The 20,230-nt window shown below is 37.4% G+C and overlaps 1 protein-coding gene across 6 annotated transcripts in view; it reads right to left on the bottom strand.

The window, feature by feature from the left end:
- Window positions 1–383: 383 nt before the first annotated feature.
- Window positions 384–20,230, bottom strand: part of LOC129749780 (protein kinase C-binding protein NELL1-like) — a 148,411-nt gene continuing 128,564 nt past the window's right edge. For 3 of the 6 annotated variants that reach the window (XM_055744861.1, XM_055744857.1, XM_055744858.1), the window contains 7 exons: window positions 14,732–14,854; window positions 13,966–14,226; window positions 13,731–13,896; window positions 13,159–13,669; window positions 12,833–13,096; window positions 4,428–4,477; window positions 384–1,639 (listed from right to left, as the gene is read on the bottom strand). In XM_055744861.1, the coding sequence (XP_055600836.1) occupies window positions 1,060–1,639; window positions 4,428–4,477; window positions 12,833–13,096; window positions 13,159–13,669; window positions 13,731–13,896; window positions 13,966–14,226; window positions 14,732–14,854 (1,955 nt within the window). In that variant the 3' untranslated portion in view covers window positions 384–1,059. Of the gene's footprint in view, window positions 4,308–4,427; window positions 4,478–12,832; window positions 13,097–13,158; window positions 13,670–13,730; window positions 13,897–13,965; window positions 14,227–14,731; window positions 14,855–20,230 lie in introns of all 6 variants that reach the window. The other 3 variants (XM_055744855.1, XM_055744862.1, XM_055744856.1) reach the window with 3 other exon arrangements.

Raw genomic sequence — 20,230 nt, 5'->3', positions numbered from 1 at the left:
ATGAGTATTCGCTTAAGAGAGGATCGTTCGAAAAAAAATCTCATTCTGTATATTTTCGCCCGAAAACCATCCAATGCCGTCCGGTTTTCTACAAAAGCCCCGCTAAAATTGTTTTATCATCCAAGCGAAAAAACTACACCGACCGGTTAGGTGTACAGTATCAATCATTCACAAACGGTTGAACCAAAAACTAAAACGTTTTCTTGCTTGCGATATATAGATAATCAACAAAACATGACTTAATCGATATCTCGAATAAGCTTTTGTTACGAATTTTGTTACTTTTTTTTTGTTTTTTGCTTGCTTTGTCCCTAAATTAGAAGATTCACTCGTACAAAAACGGTACAATCAATGTTGTTTTTTTTTTCATTAATTTTACTTGATGCGCTTGTGTCTGTTATTTTTATTCTTTTCGTATGATTTATGTTCGTTTTGTTTGGTTTGTTTTTTTTTGTTTAATTTTTGCTTAAAGAATGAAAAGAAGGATAAAGAGTTTGGTTTCATTAAATTGACTGTAAATGTTGGAATCGATTTTAGTTTAATTTTGTTTGCTGCTGCTGTAGAGTGTATTTAGATTGTTCGACAGTAGATTTAACCATTTTTCAGAGTGGAAATTAGTTTGTCGACCTCCGTTTGCTTCGACTTGCTAATCCTGAACTTTGTTTTGAAAGTGTTCCGATTTCGGTTTGTTTGTTTTTCTATCTTATGGAGGATTAAAAGTTTAAGAAATTCATAGTAGTTTATTTTTTCTCTTTTTTTCTTTTAATTTGAACATCCCTAGTCAAGTGTTTATTTTTAAATTTGTTCAACTACTATTTAATTACAAAATAATTGTACATGTAACTACAGCTAGGTTTTGGAGATTTGATTCATAATAAATATCAGGAGGAGGTTGTTTGCTTGTTTTTGGAGAGGGAGGAAAGATTTTTGTTATAAATTGATTCGCTAAAAAGAGACCTAAAACGAGAGTTGAAGAAGTCGTTGTTTTTTTCTGTTGATTTATGTTTTGCTTTTTAAGTATGCGAAAGGGAATGACTCCATTGAGACTCCCTGACTGTTCTAGGAGTATTGCTCCGAGACAATTGGGGGTCTGCCGGACCAGATAAGATCGCTGCTTTTGATGAATTTAGTTACCAACAAACCTTCGGAGAGGTGCCGCAGTCGGTGCGCTCGCGAGGCCACTATCAGCACCGGATGGTAGCGATCGTTTGAGGATCCTCGGGGCAGTTCCACTCGTAGGATCGTCCGATAGCTGAAGACGACCTTCGTCGTGGGTTGTCGTAGAGGGTTGGGCGCCACTGCTTGAGGCAGCGATTGAACCAGTTGTGGCACTGGCTGTATTGGAGGTCGATATGGGCTTTGGTATCGCTGATGCAGATGCTGAGTTTCCACCGATGGATTGTGATGGTGCTGGTGGGTTTGCGGTAGTTGATGATGGTAGCAGCAACATTCCTGTGCTGCTGACCAGTGCTGGGATCTGGGATGTCTTTGGGGTCGATGCTTGCGGTGACGTCGCTGTTGAAATATCAGCAGCACCAGTAGTGCCACCTGGAGTGCGATCGTCCGCAGCAGGTTCTTTGATCTTTCGTAGTTGGTCATCAATACAATTATCGTCGTAACGGCAGCTGATTTTGCCGTCCTGTTGATCGTTGATCATCGTCGATGGAACGCACGGTGCCGCACGGCGTTTGTTTTGAGGGGAAGGATCGTGTTTATCGAATAAGCGTTGACCATTGGGATCGATACGAATTGGATTTATTTGTTGAGTGTTGTGTGTGCGTATGGTTTTTTTTTATCCGTGCAGGCGGCAAATATTTATTTCGATTGGGGGTGGTTTGGTGAATTTGGTGTAGTTTTGAGAACACAAAAATATGCGAAGAGAAGAAAGTGGAAAAATTAAAAATATGTTTTTGAGATTTATGTACACTATGTTATTTCAGGGGTTTTCACCGGTTGAGAGAAAACTAGTTCTAGTCATAGGCTACGAATGAGCTGTTTGAAGATGAATCGATGAAAGAAGGCTAATTTACCATTTCAAACCTAGATACAGATGCAAATTTTTACTTCACATATCGCATTTTGATACTTGATATTCGACATTCGATATTGCACATCAAACATGGAACATTCGACACACGACATTCGATACTCGACATTAGACAGTCGACATTCGCCATCTGATATTCGATATGAGACTTTCGAAATTCATATTCGACAATCGACATTCAAACTCGACAATCGACATTTGACAATCGACATTCGATATTTGACTGTCAATGTTATATTTTCTTATTCAATAATATATATTCGATAGTCGACATTCGATAATCGACCATTGAATCGACATTTCAAATTCGATATTCCACATAAAATAACTTCTAAATAAGTTCGCTATAAAAATAAGCGTTCTAATCCAGTTATTAGTAATAACTTATTACTTCATGACTTCGACTCAACATGTTAGAATGACGTTTGGCCTTAAAAATACACCGGATAGCGACCAAATAGCAATGGTTGTGTCTGAGGCAGTTATTTCATTCGATGCGCATTGACCATTTACGAAAAGATTCCGAAGCAACCGAGAGTTTCATAATTGGTTCTTAAAATCTCACTCAGCCTTTTTCAAACTTTGTAAGTCACTAGGAATGGTTTTAAAAACTTAGATTATTTGGAAGTATGGTTTCGAATTTCTGTTTTGCGTTCTGTATTTTCAACATTCACTCCATTCAACAAACAGCTCATTTGTAGACCTTTCAACCGATTTTCATATTTCTACATAAAACAAATTTAAACCACTCAATCAATGTTGTGTATCCTTCATAGCTACAAGTCTATTTATATTCATAAGTATCCGGGAGTGTGTGTGTGTATGTGTGAATGTTTTGTACTTGTGTTGTCCTCTTATACAGTTTGATCACTCGCTAAGCTGGGAAGTGATCTAGTGGAAAAAGATTTGCAAAAGTGATTCGAAAAATATGCAGAGAGAAGGTCGGTGCAATCAATGTGATTTTTTTCTTCGTATAGCTATTTAAGAACACTTAAAATGGCAATGAAATCTCTCGCATTCTTCTTTCAAGAGCGTCTTTGTCTTTTTTGAAAATGTTCTTTTCTGAATGAATTGTTAATTTAAATTAGTTTTATGCAACAAGTATCAAACGTTTCGAAACTTTAGTGCTAAACAAGTGAACAAATATTTACAAGCATGCTTTTGGGAAATTATAAAAGTGGGATTGCTACGAGTGCTACAAAAAAAGCTTCTAGAGTACTTCGAAAGAAACCGGCGCTGGTAAAAAAAAACAATTTATTTTTCAACATAAAAACTTCAAATCACAGGTTGAAACAAGGAAATCATAAAGGAACAAAACTTGAGTTGAATCATATTCCGGATGTGGATTGGTGATTTTTTTTTGTGGTTGTCTTGCGGTGGGGAGTGAAGTTGAAGTGAATTATGTTCAATCTGTGTGCATGTGTGAAATGTTTACAATTATTGTGGGTTGTTAAAATTTTGAATTTGGATAGGTTGAAGCTGCTTTTTTTTTTCATAAGATCACTTATTTTGAAAATGACTGAAAATACTGATTTTTGTCTCCTGCTGGCGAGAGATTTCAATACTTTGGAACATGCTGTTAACAGTGGAAAATGAATCAATCTATAAAATTATCAAAACTTGTTCAAACGTTAACAAAGTGCGCATTTGGTGCAGGTGCAAAACTTTAAAATCGTGGGAAATTTTGTCGATGATTTTGTTGAAATTATTGTTAACGTAATCATATTGAAATCAAGGGAATTTAAAAAAAAAGTTTTAAAGGTAAAAAAAATATATCTAAACAACGAAAGAAAGTAAAATGTGTAGAATGTTGACAGTTATCTTACACAGTGCCCCTGTTTTTTCAGGACTGAATGACTATTGACGGAAATTCGAAAAAGTTCAAATGTGCTTAAAATTGAAGGAAAGTGATCAGAATATTCAAAAAATACCAAACATTTTATATGTTTTTTTGCAGTTCAGTGAGAATTTTTAAACACACACAAATTGTAGTGAAGGCGAAAAACTTGTGATGAAAAGAATAGAGGAAGATAGATGTGACAAAGATGATGTTGATGATTCAAAAAAAAAAAAACCGAAATCTTAATAAAACTAAAATAAAGCCATTGGATTTATCCAATGGAAGAAATTTAAAAAAAATCTAGATTCTATGTCCAGATCCAATTATGGTACTAAAAAAACATTCAACTCATAAAGAAAGAAGCCCACTGCTAGAAAACCGAAACAACAACTGCATCAACTGAAGAACCATAATCTGGAACTAAAATGTATAAAAATAATGAAATAAATAAAATTACAAGGAATACCAACAAACCAAATCCAATTAAAAAACCAACGAAACAATAACAAATGTTAGTGTAGTTAAAGAGTGATTTTTTACCGATGCACACAACACGCGGAATTGCTCACCAGTTGGGCACAGTAGGGGACCTGGAATGTAATTTGTTCGCAGGTTACAGGTGTTATTAATATTATTGTTGTTGTTGTTGTTGCTTATTCAAAGGGAGGGATCAGTTACACTATAGAGGCAGTTTAATGATTGTTGGAAAAACATTGTTATAGGAGTTTTTGTTAAATGTTAAAAGACGATGACACGACTGGCATTAGTTGTGGATTACAGCGATACTCGTAAGATTTTTCTTCTGGTTTTGTTAAATACTTTTGATGCTATTCAATACTTTTTTAAAAGAAAATTCTTTTTTACGTGTAATTTTTTTTACTGTAAACTAAAGTTAAGCTCAATATTGAAAATGTTTAAAATTGCTTATAAAAAATATCAAATTGGTTTTCTTGTTTGAACCAAGGAATAATTTACTATCTTCCAGTTTACAGTTTTATTACATATGCATTTCACATCTTTCAGTAGTGATATCACTACTGAAAGATGTAAAAATGCATCTAATTTATAAGAACGGTACTAGAAAATTGAGACACATACCAGTTGTGAAAGTTAAGACAAACAAAAATAATTTAACTGAAAGCACTTTACAGCACTCTTTAACCTTAACGTTAGTAATTTCCCAGTGATTGAAAAGCACATCACAAAATTGATTGATTTTCTTCATATCAAAGCTATCGATGACAACAACGCATCATATGACTTGCAGATAATCATATAACGTTTTCGTTTCCTATAAGGAGCGGCAACCTAGTTCTTCACGAGTTTTGCCCTTATAGATGTTGTTGTGTTCGTTTATCCAATCAGAAGTCCACCAGTTTTGCCCGAATTTTGAGCCTCAAGCAGGCGGTTTCACTCTGTAAAAGTTGTCAGTGTTGGGGATAAGCTCAAGGGTGATTGTAGCAACCATATATTTGCATCGTCCCAGGTGAAGATTTTGTTTGTTTATTAAGAAAATGTTTGCTGCCGTACCAGTGGAGAAAACGAAAACGCTAAGGGTATCTTGAGCCACATTCGGCCACTTGAATTGCGATTTCGGTTGCTGAGACTTGTTTATGTTTACATTTTTAAATAGACGAAGAGATGCATGTCTCAACTCTCCCGACAAGTATGGGAGACGTTCAGCAACCAAAACGTAAAAATGAACAAGTCTCATCTATCGAAATCGTACTTCAAGTTGCCGAGTGTGGATTATGCTTTAGGAAGATTATCATACTGAATGAAAATATTAAGATGAAGTTATTCCAGTTTTTACCAACAAATAGTAAGGATTACTTCTTTCCTTTATTAACGAAAAATTATGTATGGTTCAAACACTATTTGAAAAGCAGAGGAGAGGAGTTAACCAAGCAAAATCAGCGACTAAATCATTTTCCCAGAGCAGGTTAAGATGGAGGATTATCGAGCAGGCTATTCGTGGGTTGTTAGACCGATGCCACGGAAGATAATCAGTTTGAAGGCACCGGGACGGGAGCCATGACGTCGTGGGGTCATCGGACTGGTATGATGAAAGACGGTCGAGCCGGACCATGCAAGCCAGTATCAAATCAGACAATCTGTAATGCTTCGTCATGCATCATTTCTCCTGAACAAAATGCGAAACCTGCGAAAATGGGAAAAACGTTTCATTCTCTCAGAGCATTCGTAAGGGTGTCCTCTGAACGCGCTCTTTTTCTTAAACACCTGCCTCAATGCACAGTTTTTTCACTGTAGTTCTTTTCTACGCATTATCAAGGCTGCCCTCTCAACTCGAATTTTTTGAACAGCTGTCCTTTCCACACGCTGTATGCTTTCTATGTGGTCCACCCAACACGCATTCGTAAGGCTGTCCTCTCAACTCGCTTTTTCCTTTAACAGCTGTCCTCTCGATACGCTGTGCTTTTTTCCTATGCAGTCCTCCCAACACGCATTCATAATACTGTCCCCTCGTATAGGCTCTACTTTAACAGCTGTCTTCCCAACACGCTGTCCTCCTAACACGCATTCATAAGGCTGTCCTCTCAACTCACATTTTCATTTCACAGCTGTCCTCTCGACACGCTGTGCATTTCTCCTATGCGGTCCTCCCAACACACATTCATAAGGCTGTCCTTTTAACTCGCCTTTTTCTTTAACAGCTGTCCTCTCGACACGGTGTGTTTTTTTCCTATGCGGTCATCCCAACAGTCATTCCTAAGGCTGTTCTATCAACTCGCCTTTTCCTTTTACAGCTGTCCTCTCGACATGATATGATTTTTTTTCCTATGTGGTCCTGCCAACACGCATTCATAAGGCTGTCCTCTCAATTTGCCTTTTCCGTTAATAGCTGTCCTCTCGACACGCTGTGCTTTTTTCTTATGCGGTCCTCCCAACACGCATTCCTAAGGCTTTCCTCTCGACTCACCTGTTGCGTTAACAGCTGTCTTCTCGACACACTGTTTTCACATGCGGTTGTTTCAACGCGCATGCATAAGGCTGTCCTCTCATCTCGATTTTTCCTTTAGCAGCTGTCCTCTCGACAAGCTGTGCTTTTATCCTATGCGGTCCTTTCAACATGCATTCCTAAGGCTGCCAACTCAACTCATCTATTCCTTTAACAGCTGTCCTCTAGACACGCTCTTTTCCTATGCGGTCCTCTCCAAAATCATATCTAAGGCTGTCAACTCAACTCACCTATTCCTTCAACAGCTGTCCTATCGATACGCTGTGTTTTTTTCCTATGGGGTCAATTCAACATGCATTCCTCAGGCTGTCCTCTAAACTCATCTTTTCCTTCAACAGCTGTCCTCTCGACACGCTATGCTTTTTTCTTATGCAGTCCTCCCATCACGCATTATAAAGGCTGTCCTCTCAACTCACCTATTCCTTTAACAGCTGTCCTCTATGCTTTTTTTTTCTATGCGGTCATCCCATCAATCATTTCTAAGGCTGTTCTCTAACTCACCTTTTTCTTTAACAGCTGTCCTCTCGACACGCTGTGCTTTTTTCCTATGAGGTCCATTCAACATGCATGCATAAGGCTGTCCTGTTTATCAGCTGTCCTCTCGACACGCTGTGCTTTTTTTCTTATGCGGTCCTCCCAACAAGCATTCCTAAGGTTGTCCTCTCGACTTGGCTGTTCCTTTAACAGCTTTCCTCTTGACACGCTGTGCTTTTTTCCTATGCGATCCTCCCAACACGCATTCAGAAGGCTGTCCTCTCATCTCGAATTTTCCTTTAACAGCTGTCCTTCCAACACTCTTTGTTCACATGCGATCCTCTCAACGCGCATGCATAAGGCTGTCCTCTCAACTCGCCTTTTTAAAAATAACTCAAATGCGTTTTTTTATTTCTCAGATTTGATTAATACTAACAAACATGCAATTCTGACAACGCTGGTCTTTCCCGCTCTTCTGCACCACGACTAACCTGACAGACTGTTACGTCGTTACTGAGGTAGATGCTACGAATGCTCTGGGAGAATGTATCGTTTACCCATACCCATCTGACAGTGCCCCATACGGAAACCGAAATGAACTGTACAGCATGTGCTACGGCTTTTTTAAACATGTGGTCATGGTATTTCTTCAGATTTTCCTCCTGAAACATTCATGATTGTCTATCAATACGACCATTATAAACAATGATGCGAGGATAAACGTTCGTGAATGATTGAAGGAGCGACGTTCAAAATGTATCATCAAGTATGCCGATCACCGTTGTTTAGCTTCGTGATGAATTGCAACGGTAGCTCCCGATGGGGCATTGTATATTTCCTTGTATCTAGTTAGTGTAGATATTCGACAAATAATCAACGGTTCGTAGGATTTCTATGGTTTGTACGGTTCCTACGGTTCGTATGGTTCCTGTAGTTCGTACGATTTCTTGGGTTTGTACGATACCAACGGTTCGTGCGGTTCTTACGGTTCTTACGGTTCGTACGGTTTCATACGGTTTCTACGGTTCCTACATCACAGCACTGGATTGATTGACTGTAGATCAATCCGAGGATTTTCGTGGAATCGTTTGACTATGGAGCAGCTAAACGACCTTGACCTGGCAGACGATATTGTTTTGCTCGCCCAAAGCAAACTCGATGATCTCACCAAAGGCTCCAAGGCAGCAGGTCTCAATCAAGATCAATATCGGAAAGTCCAAGTCGATGGAAGTCAACACAGAAAATCCTTCCAATTTCGGAGTAGCTGGGCAACATGTTGAGAAAGCGGAATGCTTCCAGAATACGCTTGATAGTGGTACCAAGAAGGACATCGAAACCCGAATCAGAAAGGCCCGATTTACGTTTGCGAGTTTCCGAAACATCTGGCGGTTACACCATAACTCTTTACGACCGAAAATCCAAATCTTCAACTCAAATTTGAGTATCATCCGCTGGCCTGGCCTGGAAACTGGATCTCAAATGAGGGACTTCATCACCGCTGTCATCGAAGGGGGTTGAAAACGAGATTCGGGATCGTAAGTGGAGATGGATTTGGCACACGCTGCGAAGAGATGAAAATGAGGTTTGAAAAGAGGCACTTGAATGGAATCCAGACTGACTTCGAACGAGAGGCAGACCCAGAAACTCGTGGCGGCGAAGCGCCGACCAAATCCGAATTGTCGACGAGAATCTTGACTGGGACCAAAAGGAGACGCTGGTTCCGGGTCGTCCACATTGTAGGTCTTCTACCACGGCCCTATGCGCCGGATAATCGACCATAAAGTTAGTAGGTAAGTATCACAGCACTCGAAGGAACAGCCAAATGGAACAATGTGCCAAATTGGACATGAGGCCGAAGATTATTTGGCCCAAAATTTCTAGATTGAATTAACGTTAGGCCGATTGGTCGTTAGGCTGAAAGGACGGTAGGCCGGATAGTCATCAGGTCGAACAGTCAATCAGCCGAATAGGAGTTAGACCAAATGGATGTTAGGGCGAATGGTCACAAGGCCGAATAGACAGTAGCCTGCATGGACAGTAGGCTTCCGCCTAACAACCCACGGTGTGCCAAAATACGTTATTAAAAATAAAAAATGACCACCAAAACGGCACTCGACATTCGAAAGATGTAGTATTCAGGCATCTATCCTGAAAATTTGGAAATGTTTCATCGGGCTTTTTTGAAATTAGAGCGATTTTAAATTTTTAGTCAATTTGCATTAGATTTCTTATGGGGTTTTTCGACCTTACGTTCTATGACCATGGATTTTTCTGACTACACATATTTTATGACAATCACCCAGTTCAATGACTTTATAGAAAATTTCATACCCGACAACTTTGTGGAAGGCTGAAAAAAGATTTGAGTTGATCCTGAAAAGTTATTGGCAATTTACTAAAACTTTATTAGACTGATTTAAATTTTTCCATGCTTCTTAAGTTTTTTTTTTCAAATCCGCTTCACAAAAAAGCGAATATCTTTCCAGGCGTAGTTTGAATCGTTTTGGGTCTTCGATAAAGTTGTTTGGGATAGAATTTTCAGTACAAATGTGTATGTTATAGTAAATCTACGGGTAATAGTCATCATACGAGCTCACAGCTCTTTGAAACCAACTACTCCTGTATCTGCCTCGAATGTGTTCGAAATGAAAGTTGACAACAACTTAAACGTGAGGAAAACCCTTAGTATTACACAAAACTTCCTTAAAATTGGTATAAATTTTGAGCGTAATCTTGAAGAAAAGTTAGGCTCATATAACCGAAGTTGGGTGATAAGGGAGGAAACGAAAGCGTCAAAGAAGCACCTTTAGTATACTGCGTCGCTGTAAAAGAAATTATTCAAAAGATTCGAGACTCGCGAAATATGACTGATGAAGAACTATTTTTTTAAATTTTGAATGGACGGTGGAGGTGATTATTTTAAAATTACTTTGTCGGTGATTTCACTGGGACAGCAGTCCAAAGCTGAACGTTTCAAGGATGGCGGTGTTCGAAGGTATTTTAGAAATAGTTATGAACATTAGGCTTATAGTATAATAACGTCAAATTATTTAATCAACTATTAGGCTTTTGATTCTTGCTCTTGCCCCAAAACTGACAGAAAAATATGAGAATATTGCTAGAATTTGGAACGCGCTACAGTTGCAAGGCATCGATGGATATGTTGCAGGAGATTTAAAAGTCATAAATATTCTAACGGGTATAATGGCTCATTCGTCAGCCCATCCGTGCCCATATTGCGATGTCAGTAAGCAATATTTGATGACACGTAACGGAAACTTGAGGACTACGCTATTTACCTTGTTCGACTAAGCGCATTTTAAGTACGAAAAAAATGGTTGAAGACCAAAAAACGATTCAAACTACGCCTGGAAAGATATTCGCTTTTTAGTGAAGCGGAATTGAAAAAAAAACTTAAGAAGCATGGAAAAATTTCTAATCAAGTTTTAGAAAATTGCCAATAACATTTCAGGATCAACTCAAATCTTTTTTCGGCCTTCCACAAAAATGTCGGGCATAAAATTTTCTATTTTCTTTTCTATTCATAAAGTCATTGAACTGGGTGATTGTCATAAAATATGTGTAGTCAGAAAAATCTATGGTCATAGAACATAAGGTCGAAAAACCCCATTGGAAATCTAATGCAAATTGACTAAAAATTTAAAATCGCTCTAATTTCAAAAAAGCCCGATGAAACATTTCCAAATTTTCAGGATAGATGCCTGAATACTATATCTTTCGAATGTCGAGTGCCGTTTTGGTGGTCATTTTTTATTTTTAATAACGTATTTTGGCACATCGTGAACCATTTAGCATTCTGACCATTCGACTTATCATTCATTTGAAATAACAGCCTACGGCTGGATAACCCGTTCGGTCTAAGGTCCATTGGCCGAATGACGTTTTGCCTAACGATTTCTGTCCGAATGACCTAGCCCTGCTAAACAGCAGGCGTAAAAAATTTATTTCAAGTCTGCTACAAAGTTAAACAGCGTTGGTCCAAATTTCTGTATCTCATTATTATAACACAGTTTAAGTTTATACTGTTAAAAAAGTCTTAGGTATGTTAAATATTTTCTGGTAGGTATGATGTCTCATTTTCTCGAATACTGTTCTTATTTCAGATTTATTTTTACTTTTGAAATCAAAGATAAATATCGTTGATTATAAAATTTAGAATATACTACTCTCTCGTTTATTAATCCAAGGTCCTTTTTGTTGAATGCTTTCTTCAAAAACTAAGCTCTTTCTAACAACAGTGTTGTTCAAATGATTTGTGGTTGACAAACGTTTGGAAACATTGTTTTCAAAATTTAATTTCAAAATGCTGATTGTGATAGTTCCAAAAAGGTGCATTGATTGAAATGCCAAAACATTTTGCCGGATGCAGTGTTTCAGACGGGTGCCGTTCAACATCCCAAACAGAGCGCGCTAGCCATACCAATAAGAGAGAAAGTATTTTGTAATAAGCTGGAAGCAGCTGGCTTCGAATCGAAATTATTTTTGGCGGGGGGGGGGGGGGGGGGCTTGCTAGTAGCAGCATTTGCCATCCAGGGGGATTTGTTAGTTAGCAAGCGCTTTTCACTAATCACGGTTATTTCTAGGTAGTTTTTATGTTATGAATGAGAAGAGCCTATCGGGCACACGAATGGGGCTAATTAATGCAACTGGATTTCACTAATGCTCGATGGGCACACATTATACTAGCGGATCGATTATTATTTTTGTTGGGTAGTTAAGTGGGCGTTTTTTTTCTCTCGTTCTCTCATTCGATAGAAAATAATTGGTGTTTTTTTTTGTTTAGGTGATTCTGTATGAGAATGTACTGTCGTTGTGAATTTTGACTATTGGTGTGTTCCAATTTGGATGATGCAAATGTATGTGTGATGTAGTTTTTTTTTGTCTTGCTCCTTGATTCCTAAATGTTCTAAAACGGTTTTTACTAAATTTTCAATTAGAATTTTATCAACAGGAAACAACGATGCAAATTTTTGAAAACATAAATAAAAAAAAGTATAACAGCGATTTCGTTGCACGGAGAAACCCGGTTATGGTCCGATTAACAACAAAAAGAATAGCAACAGCTAACAAGCATTCAGCAAAAAAAAAACTAAACCAAAATGAAATTTACGCAATTTTTTGTAAAGTTTTGCTGATAATATATTTCAATAAACATAGGCTAATTTCTAGCAAACGATAGAAAACTGCTTGAAATAAGGAAGCCGCCAACTTATTTCATGTAGAATCTTCACAAATCTTTCGTATGATTTTTTTCAGTGGAAGATTAAAACCAAATCAAGCAAGGGAGATTGCCTCTCTTGATTGATCGTCAAAGCTTTTTCATACTTTGTAGACTTCAATTGACTAACATTTTTCGATGAACGAATTCAATGTACGTTGAATGTGTGTTTAACTCTATGAAAGTGTAAATACGTATGGGAGGCAAAACGAATTTTTTTGGTAAATGTCATGGGAACGCTATCGATCTTACCTTGCAGGAACAGGTGGCGCACTCTCTGGACGCGTACTTAAACGTCTGTCCAGAGGCGTAGATGTGGTGATTGTGCAGACAGGCGCTGCCACCTGTGATTCCGTTCGGGTTGCCGCTGCTGCCATCGACTCCGACTACGGTTGTGTTGTCCAGGCCGCACATATCGTCCGGGCAGCGCGGGCAGCAATCGCCGGGCCTGGGCGGCTGCGGGTTATCACAGGTCAGTGGGGGACACTCGAGCTTCCAGCAGTCGAATTCACCGTACTGAGAGATGGATGAAGTATTAAGGGGGGCTTCTTCGACATTAATGCTTCAGAGATACTTACCAGACACTCGCACGTCTGACACTGGTAAATCCACTGCTCTCCGCTTCGGAACGTCACGTGCTTCAGCTCCTGATGTTGGCAGGATTCTTTGGGATCACACTGGGGACAGCACAGGTCCCGGGAGCTTCCTCGCCTCCAGGCCGAGCAATTGCACGGTGGTTCGACGCAACTGATGACCCCCCGGGAGCAAGTACACACCTTGCAGGGTTGATTCCGGGGTGAAATCTGTCCACCGTCAGGAATTTCACTGTCCTCGAACATACAACTTAACCTACAGACGGGCGACGATAACGACAGGGGTAGCAGCCCGCTGCTACTGCTGCTGCCGTGATTGCCAGAGTCATCTTCTCCGTTGCCCGTAGTCGCGCCCGGGCAAACGCATTCGAAGTGACCCTGCGTATTGACGCACTTGGCCGTCGGATGACAGCTGTGCGTTTTGAGATAGCACTCATCTATATCTACACAATCCTTTCCTTTGGTCTCGAATCCAGGCTTGCATCTGCAGAAGTACCTAGAATTGAGGAAAATGAGGTCAGTACTCTGATGCACCAAGAGCATCTAGCAAAACCTACCATCCTGGCATGTTAACACAGTCCGTTGTCTCCTTACATCGATGCACTCCGGTAGCGCACTCGTCCAAATCCTTTTCACAGGATTCTCCCACGTACCCAGCGCGGCAGGTACAGACACCCGGTGCCCGGCATTCTCCCCCGTTGAGACAAGTTTGATTGCAAACAGCTGTTGAAAAGAGAAGAAGATCATACAGTAATCGCCCTCGAATACGTCACTCTCTACTGAGTATCTTACGCTTGCAGTCGTATCCGTCGCCGGCGTATCCCGCCTTGCAGCGACAGTGGTACGATCCGGCCGTGTTGATGCAGTCCGCCTGCTGGTGGCAGCTGTGCTCCCCGGACTTGCACTCGTCCAGCTCGACGCAGTTGAACTTGTCCTGCCGCTGGTACCCGGGCAGACACTCGCACACGTACGACCCGAACGTGTTGACACAGCGCGTGTTCAGATGACAATGGTTGCCATTGAGACCACCTTGCTGATCACACTCATTGATGTCTGGTGGGTGGGTGAAGAGTTGTAGAAAATTGGAAAAAAGAAGATTAGTTTTTGTTCTTGTAAAATAATTTGGAGGCCTGAGCACCCAACCAAAAATGATGTCCGGAAAAAGAGGGACAGTTTGGAACTGTGAGGTTACTGAAGTTATAAAAAGTTAACTCAACTGCCCCTCGTTCTTCCAATTGGGACATGGTTAATTGGAGTGGATGAAGTTAGAGGGTACATCTACTTAGTACGTCTGATTTCATGAGAGATGAACCGCGTCAAACAATTCGGTAAAGTTTGTGAGTAGGAGCTAAAAAATGACAAATTAACGATTAATCAACTTTTGATTTTAAAGAATCTTTTTGAGTTATTAAGGAAATTTCAACCATATTCCATGTTTTTAATAAGTGTCAGTTTGGGAAATGGATGTGGTTTTAAATTTTTCCAATTCTATCGATTAACGATGAAAACATGATGACAATATAAGAAAGTTTAAAAAAACGCATTCATTAATCTTCACCTGGAGGTGGCTCAACCACTTCGTTTTTCTTTTTATGAGCGCGCTGTTGTTTGTTTTTGTGGTGTTGACGTTTGTGGTTCTGGTGCGGTTTCCGTCGGTGTACTTTTCGCCTATGTGGAGTATCTAAATTATTCAATTATTTATTGAATTTTCTTAATTTAGCATCGGTGTAACTGGGTAAATATGAGCTGCAAACGGTGTTTTTATGGCCTAATATGTATTTTTGTCAACTGGTTTTATTGCTAAACTATTTGGCATTTATTGCACGAGAGGAGGAACGAGTTTACCTACATGTTAGAAAATATGTAATAAATGTTGCTTAATGTTGCTCAGTTCAACATTTTTATCAAGAATTACAGGTTAATCTACTGAATTATTATTGGATCTACAATTTTACATCAGTTGCGTGTTTTCGGGTTCATTTGATTCTAGAACAAGGTGATAAACGACATTTTTTTTGCTCCTGATAGAAATCCAAAGAGCATCGAAACGTTGAATGTTAAACATCAGTTGTTTTTATCTAAAAATTCTTAAAAAATCATAAGTTTCTACAAATTCCTTCATATAAGTTGTATCTTTGAATCTGCTTATCCAGTATTGCAGACTGTTCAATAGTAAAAGTACCTTTCACTCAATCTTTGAACTGATGTAATGAATTGAATCTTTCGACCAGAAATATTGGAATCCAATTTTTTACAAAAATATTCAGTTTTGAGTAGTGATTTGATTCTTAACAGGAACATCCATTTAAAATTTTGTCGGAATCAGTCGTCAGAACTTTTTTGTATCTCGTTTACCCGAAAAGTTTTGCCCAGTATGATTTTTCCCCAGAATGACAAATAGCACAAATCAAACCCCTGAATGGAACAATTCCCAGAAAAAAATCCCCAAAACGCACCATTTACCAGATTTTTTCTCAGATTGGACCATTTCCCAGAGTTTTTTTTCCCCCAGAATAAAACATTTCCCACAACGCCACAAATCCCAAATTTTCCTGAGATAATTTTTTTAAATTTTTCTGCTTACAGTCTAATTTTTTTGTTTTTCAAATTTCTAATGAATCGAAATTTCAAATGATTTTTTAAATGACAAAATTGTTTGAAAGTTTCTAACTAAATTTATTACAAAACCAATATTGTATTTTGTTTACGATTTTTGAAAAATTCTTGGAAAGTGTTTGTTCTGGTGAATGAAATTCTGGGGACTTATCATTTTGGATAAACGTTTTCGGGTAAATGTAGTGAACGTGTATATAAGAGAAGTGACATCTGAAACACAAAATTCCAATCGAGCAAAAGAACTGTCAAAATCGATTCCAATCGATCCGAGCATTTTGTCGCAGAGCTTTTACCTTTCTTATTGAAAACTCAACCAAGGAAGGTATTGTGATTGTTGTTATAGTTCAAACAGAAATTTTTTTAGCTGGTCATATGAATTTATGATTAGGTGCAACTTTTGTCAATGCTTTGGTGAATCGTGTTTCTAGTTAGAAAACTAACTGATTATTAACGAAATTCAAGTCATTCATACCGTTTATCGCGATCCTTCGGGCATCGAGTTCAATGTTGTTTTGTTGGATTGAAGGAGCGTTCACTTTAGAGCTTGAACATTTGAGCCAGAAAACAGTGCTGGGGATTTTTTGTCCAAGATTTCGGCGATGTTGCCACATATTTTATTTTAAGAGGGATCAGATGTCGCTTCTCTTATATATGAAGGTTCACTAGGTAAATGGAGTAAAACCATCAGAACTAGATTGGCTTTTGTGAAATTACGTCTGCAAAATACGATATATTGACAACAGGATCGAAGCAACCCATAGGTCTGTCAAGATGTGAACTTTGTTTACGCGGAAGGCAGTCAAATTTGTTGCAGTGCGGCCGAGGTGGTTTGTGTGACCCAAGTTTTCCGATGTTTTGGCTGTTTGGATTTAGGAGAGGGACCCAATCAGGCGTCCTAGACTTGTGGGCTTTTTGTGCTGGAGAAAAAGGAAAATAGATGTTCGGATATCACATTTCTTGGACCAGGATTTAAAGTTAAGTACCTTTTTCTGCTCTTCCTTATTTGCATTTAAGGGTAACATTTAATGGTAGTGAACTATCTAAGAAATTAAAAAATATGATATGAATTTTACAAAATGATTCATTGATTGAAAATTAAGCGATAATAATAATTTTTTCAGTTGTTTCTTGGATTGGCGAAAAAGTATATAACTTCACAAATGCTTCAAACTAAGGGTCTCTAGAAAACCATATCAAATCTCCAATATGTTATTTTAATTTTAATGATAACTTAATTTTAGATAATGAATTTATTTTCGACCAAAAATTGTTGATAATCAATGCCAGATGCGAGATTTTATAACTACGTTTAAGCACTGATCACACTGACATGACACTAAGAACAAAAATTCAACCATTTTCTGTCTAATTTATTTTGTCAAATTTTGTAGGTTCGCTATACCGACGGTAGGTGGCGAATCTGAAAAATGTGACAAAAAATGCCCTGTAGGAAAAATGTACCTATTTAGCCCGATTTTATCGTAGAAATTGCCTGTTTTTTTTCAAAGTTGGGTGGCATTTCCTAACTGCGATCGCACTCTTCAAACTGATCGCACTCTGGAATCAATATTGCGTGCTGTTGGAAAAAAACATTGTTTTGTAAATTTTTTTTTATTTATGCATCCAAACGACTTTTCGAGCATGTTCTATAACAAATAATCAATAAAGGAGTTTTGAAGGCCTTTAAAACGATTTAAAATCCGTCAATAAATTTTGATGAACAAATTATTTTTAATTGTATTTTTTATTTTTGCTAAGTAATTTCTGTATTTTGACAAAATTTGGCCGGATATTGCCCGGGTTTTCGGTCGTCAATTTTGAAATCAAATGTCCGGATTCTGCCAGGTTTCTATACGAAATTGCTCGGTTTTGCCCGGCCCGGATACGTGCTGGAAAAATTCTGGCAACCTTAATTTATACGGGAGAGTGGGGTGACATGGGCCATAGGGAAACGTACTTACATAATTAACACGTTCGTCGCCAAGAGTGGGTGACGCAAAATACGTCTAAATTTGAAAAGTCAAAACACAAAATTGGAGATATATTCTTTATTAAAAATTATCTCGGATTCTAACTATATTCTTCTCCGTTCTCTAGCCAAAATTTGGAGCCGAAACGATATTTCCTGTTGATGATATGGCCTTTCAAAGTTGGACATTTTTTGAGTGGGTGACGCTTGGCGACGAACGTGTTAAACAAGCACCCGAAAAAATTGCATCCGAAAACGATGCTTGACTTTTTTGCAGGACAATGCAGGACTTTTTTTAACCGGCTTTAAAACTAAGACTTTTAAAAAGTGTTTTAATCATTTTTATCTTGGTTCAATTTAGTGTGTAAAAATTATGAATGGCTCAAATGAAAGCTTTAAAAATAAGCCTTCGAATGGTGTACATTAAATGAGCAGAAAATATGTTTTTATAGAAATATACGCGATTTAATTTTTTTCTTCATCAAATACATTTTATAATTTTTCAAAATCTGATGTCCATTCAGTTTCCAAGATAACAAGTTGAAAAACTGGGGATATCTTAGTCAAATATTAAGTTATTGAGTTATTAAGTTAGTTTTTGACTTTTAGCCGCCTCAAATCTCATAGTGATTAGTAAACTAGCGCAATTTTCTTTGGCTGATTTTCAGTTCTGCTAACTGAAAAACGCTGAATCTTTTAAGTATTGATTATGCCATAAACGAAAAATGTAGATCATCATTTTTTTCATCATTCCGTCTCAAGACCTTATATTCGATTTTTTTGTAATATGAAAGGTTTTTAGTATTTATTCCAGAAGAAAATGGATCTCAATGTTTACTAAGATAAGAAAAGGATTTTTTTTTCGAATTTTCTTTATCCCTGGATCAATGCACCAGCTTAAGGCCTTGCTCGAGCATGGATATCAGCCTGTCGAACGAAGAACTTTGAATGGAATGATGCTTTTCCTGCCGCTCTGGGTTCATTGCTCCAGTAAATTTTGAAAATTTTTAAATTTTAGGCGAAATCCGGATTAAAAGTTGATCAAGTTTTATTGTTGGGCAATATTTGGCAGTGTTTTATATAGAGAAAGTGAATTATCTGCGTTTGAATCGGTGAAATAAGTGTTTTAATCAGAGTTTTTGAGAAGCTGCGGTCAAAAAGTCTGGTGCTACGCCTCCCGGACCAACAAGACCGGAGACCAGCTTATCCAATAATTTTAGGACGGTTAAAAGATAAGTACATTGCGTAAATTGTGCATAATTTGTTGGCGTTCATAATTATATAATTGTTCTATAATTATTTAAAAAAAAAGTGATTGAACAAAGTTTTGACAGTTTAGATACATGATGACTGGAAACATTCCGTTCGGAAGTTCGAAGAAAACTCTTTGAAAAGTTTAGATTTCATAGAAACTCGCATGATAGTCGAGTTTGATGAAATTTCCATACAATTTCTGATGTAAATTTTATAAACCCTATCAGATTCACGTAATTCAAATTGAACAGGTATACTAATGATTTTATTTTCCATTCATTGATTTTATATGAGACTGAACAAATTTTTAAAGCGCATGAAAATACATCGAAAAAAAGTCTGAAGAAAAATTAAAAAACATTTGAGATTATTTAATTAATTATTTTCATGTTTTGCATTGTTTCTTTTTTGAAATGTACCATTTCAAGATTATTATAATAACAGTTTTGTTTTTGCTTTAGTAAATATGAAATATTAACTTGATAACATATTAATTATATTATAAGTTGAAAACTTATTTTTAAAATAATTTTCAATAAGAAATATAACAAAATAAAATTAAAATTATTTGAATCAAATATTTAAGAATGTCAAGGGCCGTTGATTTACGAATGAAAACAAAATTAACAAAAATAGAAAGCAAGGAGAATAGCCTTTCCAACAAATTCCATAAATTTTCCAAACAACATGTTTGAATTTCAATACCATCAAAAACTTTTGATGTGATAGCGTTATCTCACAAATGCAATTAAATATTCTAACTATTTATTTTTTTATTTTTGTGTAATTTTTGAAATTCATTTATATTTTTTTTGTATTTAAAAGCCGACCAAAGAAAAAGTATTCAGAAGTAACGAAATCAATCAATTTAGGACATTTGTTCAAATGTTTTTGATTTTTTAATCAAAGCAGTTTTAAGTATAGTAACATTGGTGATTGGTCAAAAAAAGATAGGCTTAGTAGTGGCACGTAAACCAAACAAACGCAAACATTGTTCTGAAAAAATCTATTTAAAATAGAACCAAACTAAGATAATTTTTTTTATTCGAGTTTCAGTAGTGAGACTTATTGAAAGATTAAGATAGGGAATAATTCCAGGAAAAAAAATATCAACTAATTTAACTAGGTAATAGAAGGAGAGTAGGCTTGATAATTTTGATCACACTAGTCAAAAGTGTCTCCCGATCATATCCTTTAACCCACACCTGCAAACTAAAA

This window comes from Uranotaenia lowii, chromosome 2, assembly GCF_029784155.1.
Source record: "Uranotaenia lowii strain MFRU-FL chromosome 2, ASM2978415v1, whole genome shotgun sequence".
NCBI lineage: Eukaryota > Metazoa > Arthropoda > Insecta > Diptera > Culicidae > Uranotaenia > Uranotaenia lowii.
The sequence above is the reverse complement of the archived record's forward strand: the minus strand, read 5'-3'. Positions and strand labels throughout refer to the sequence as shown.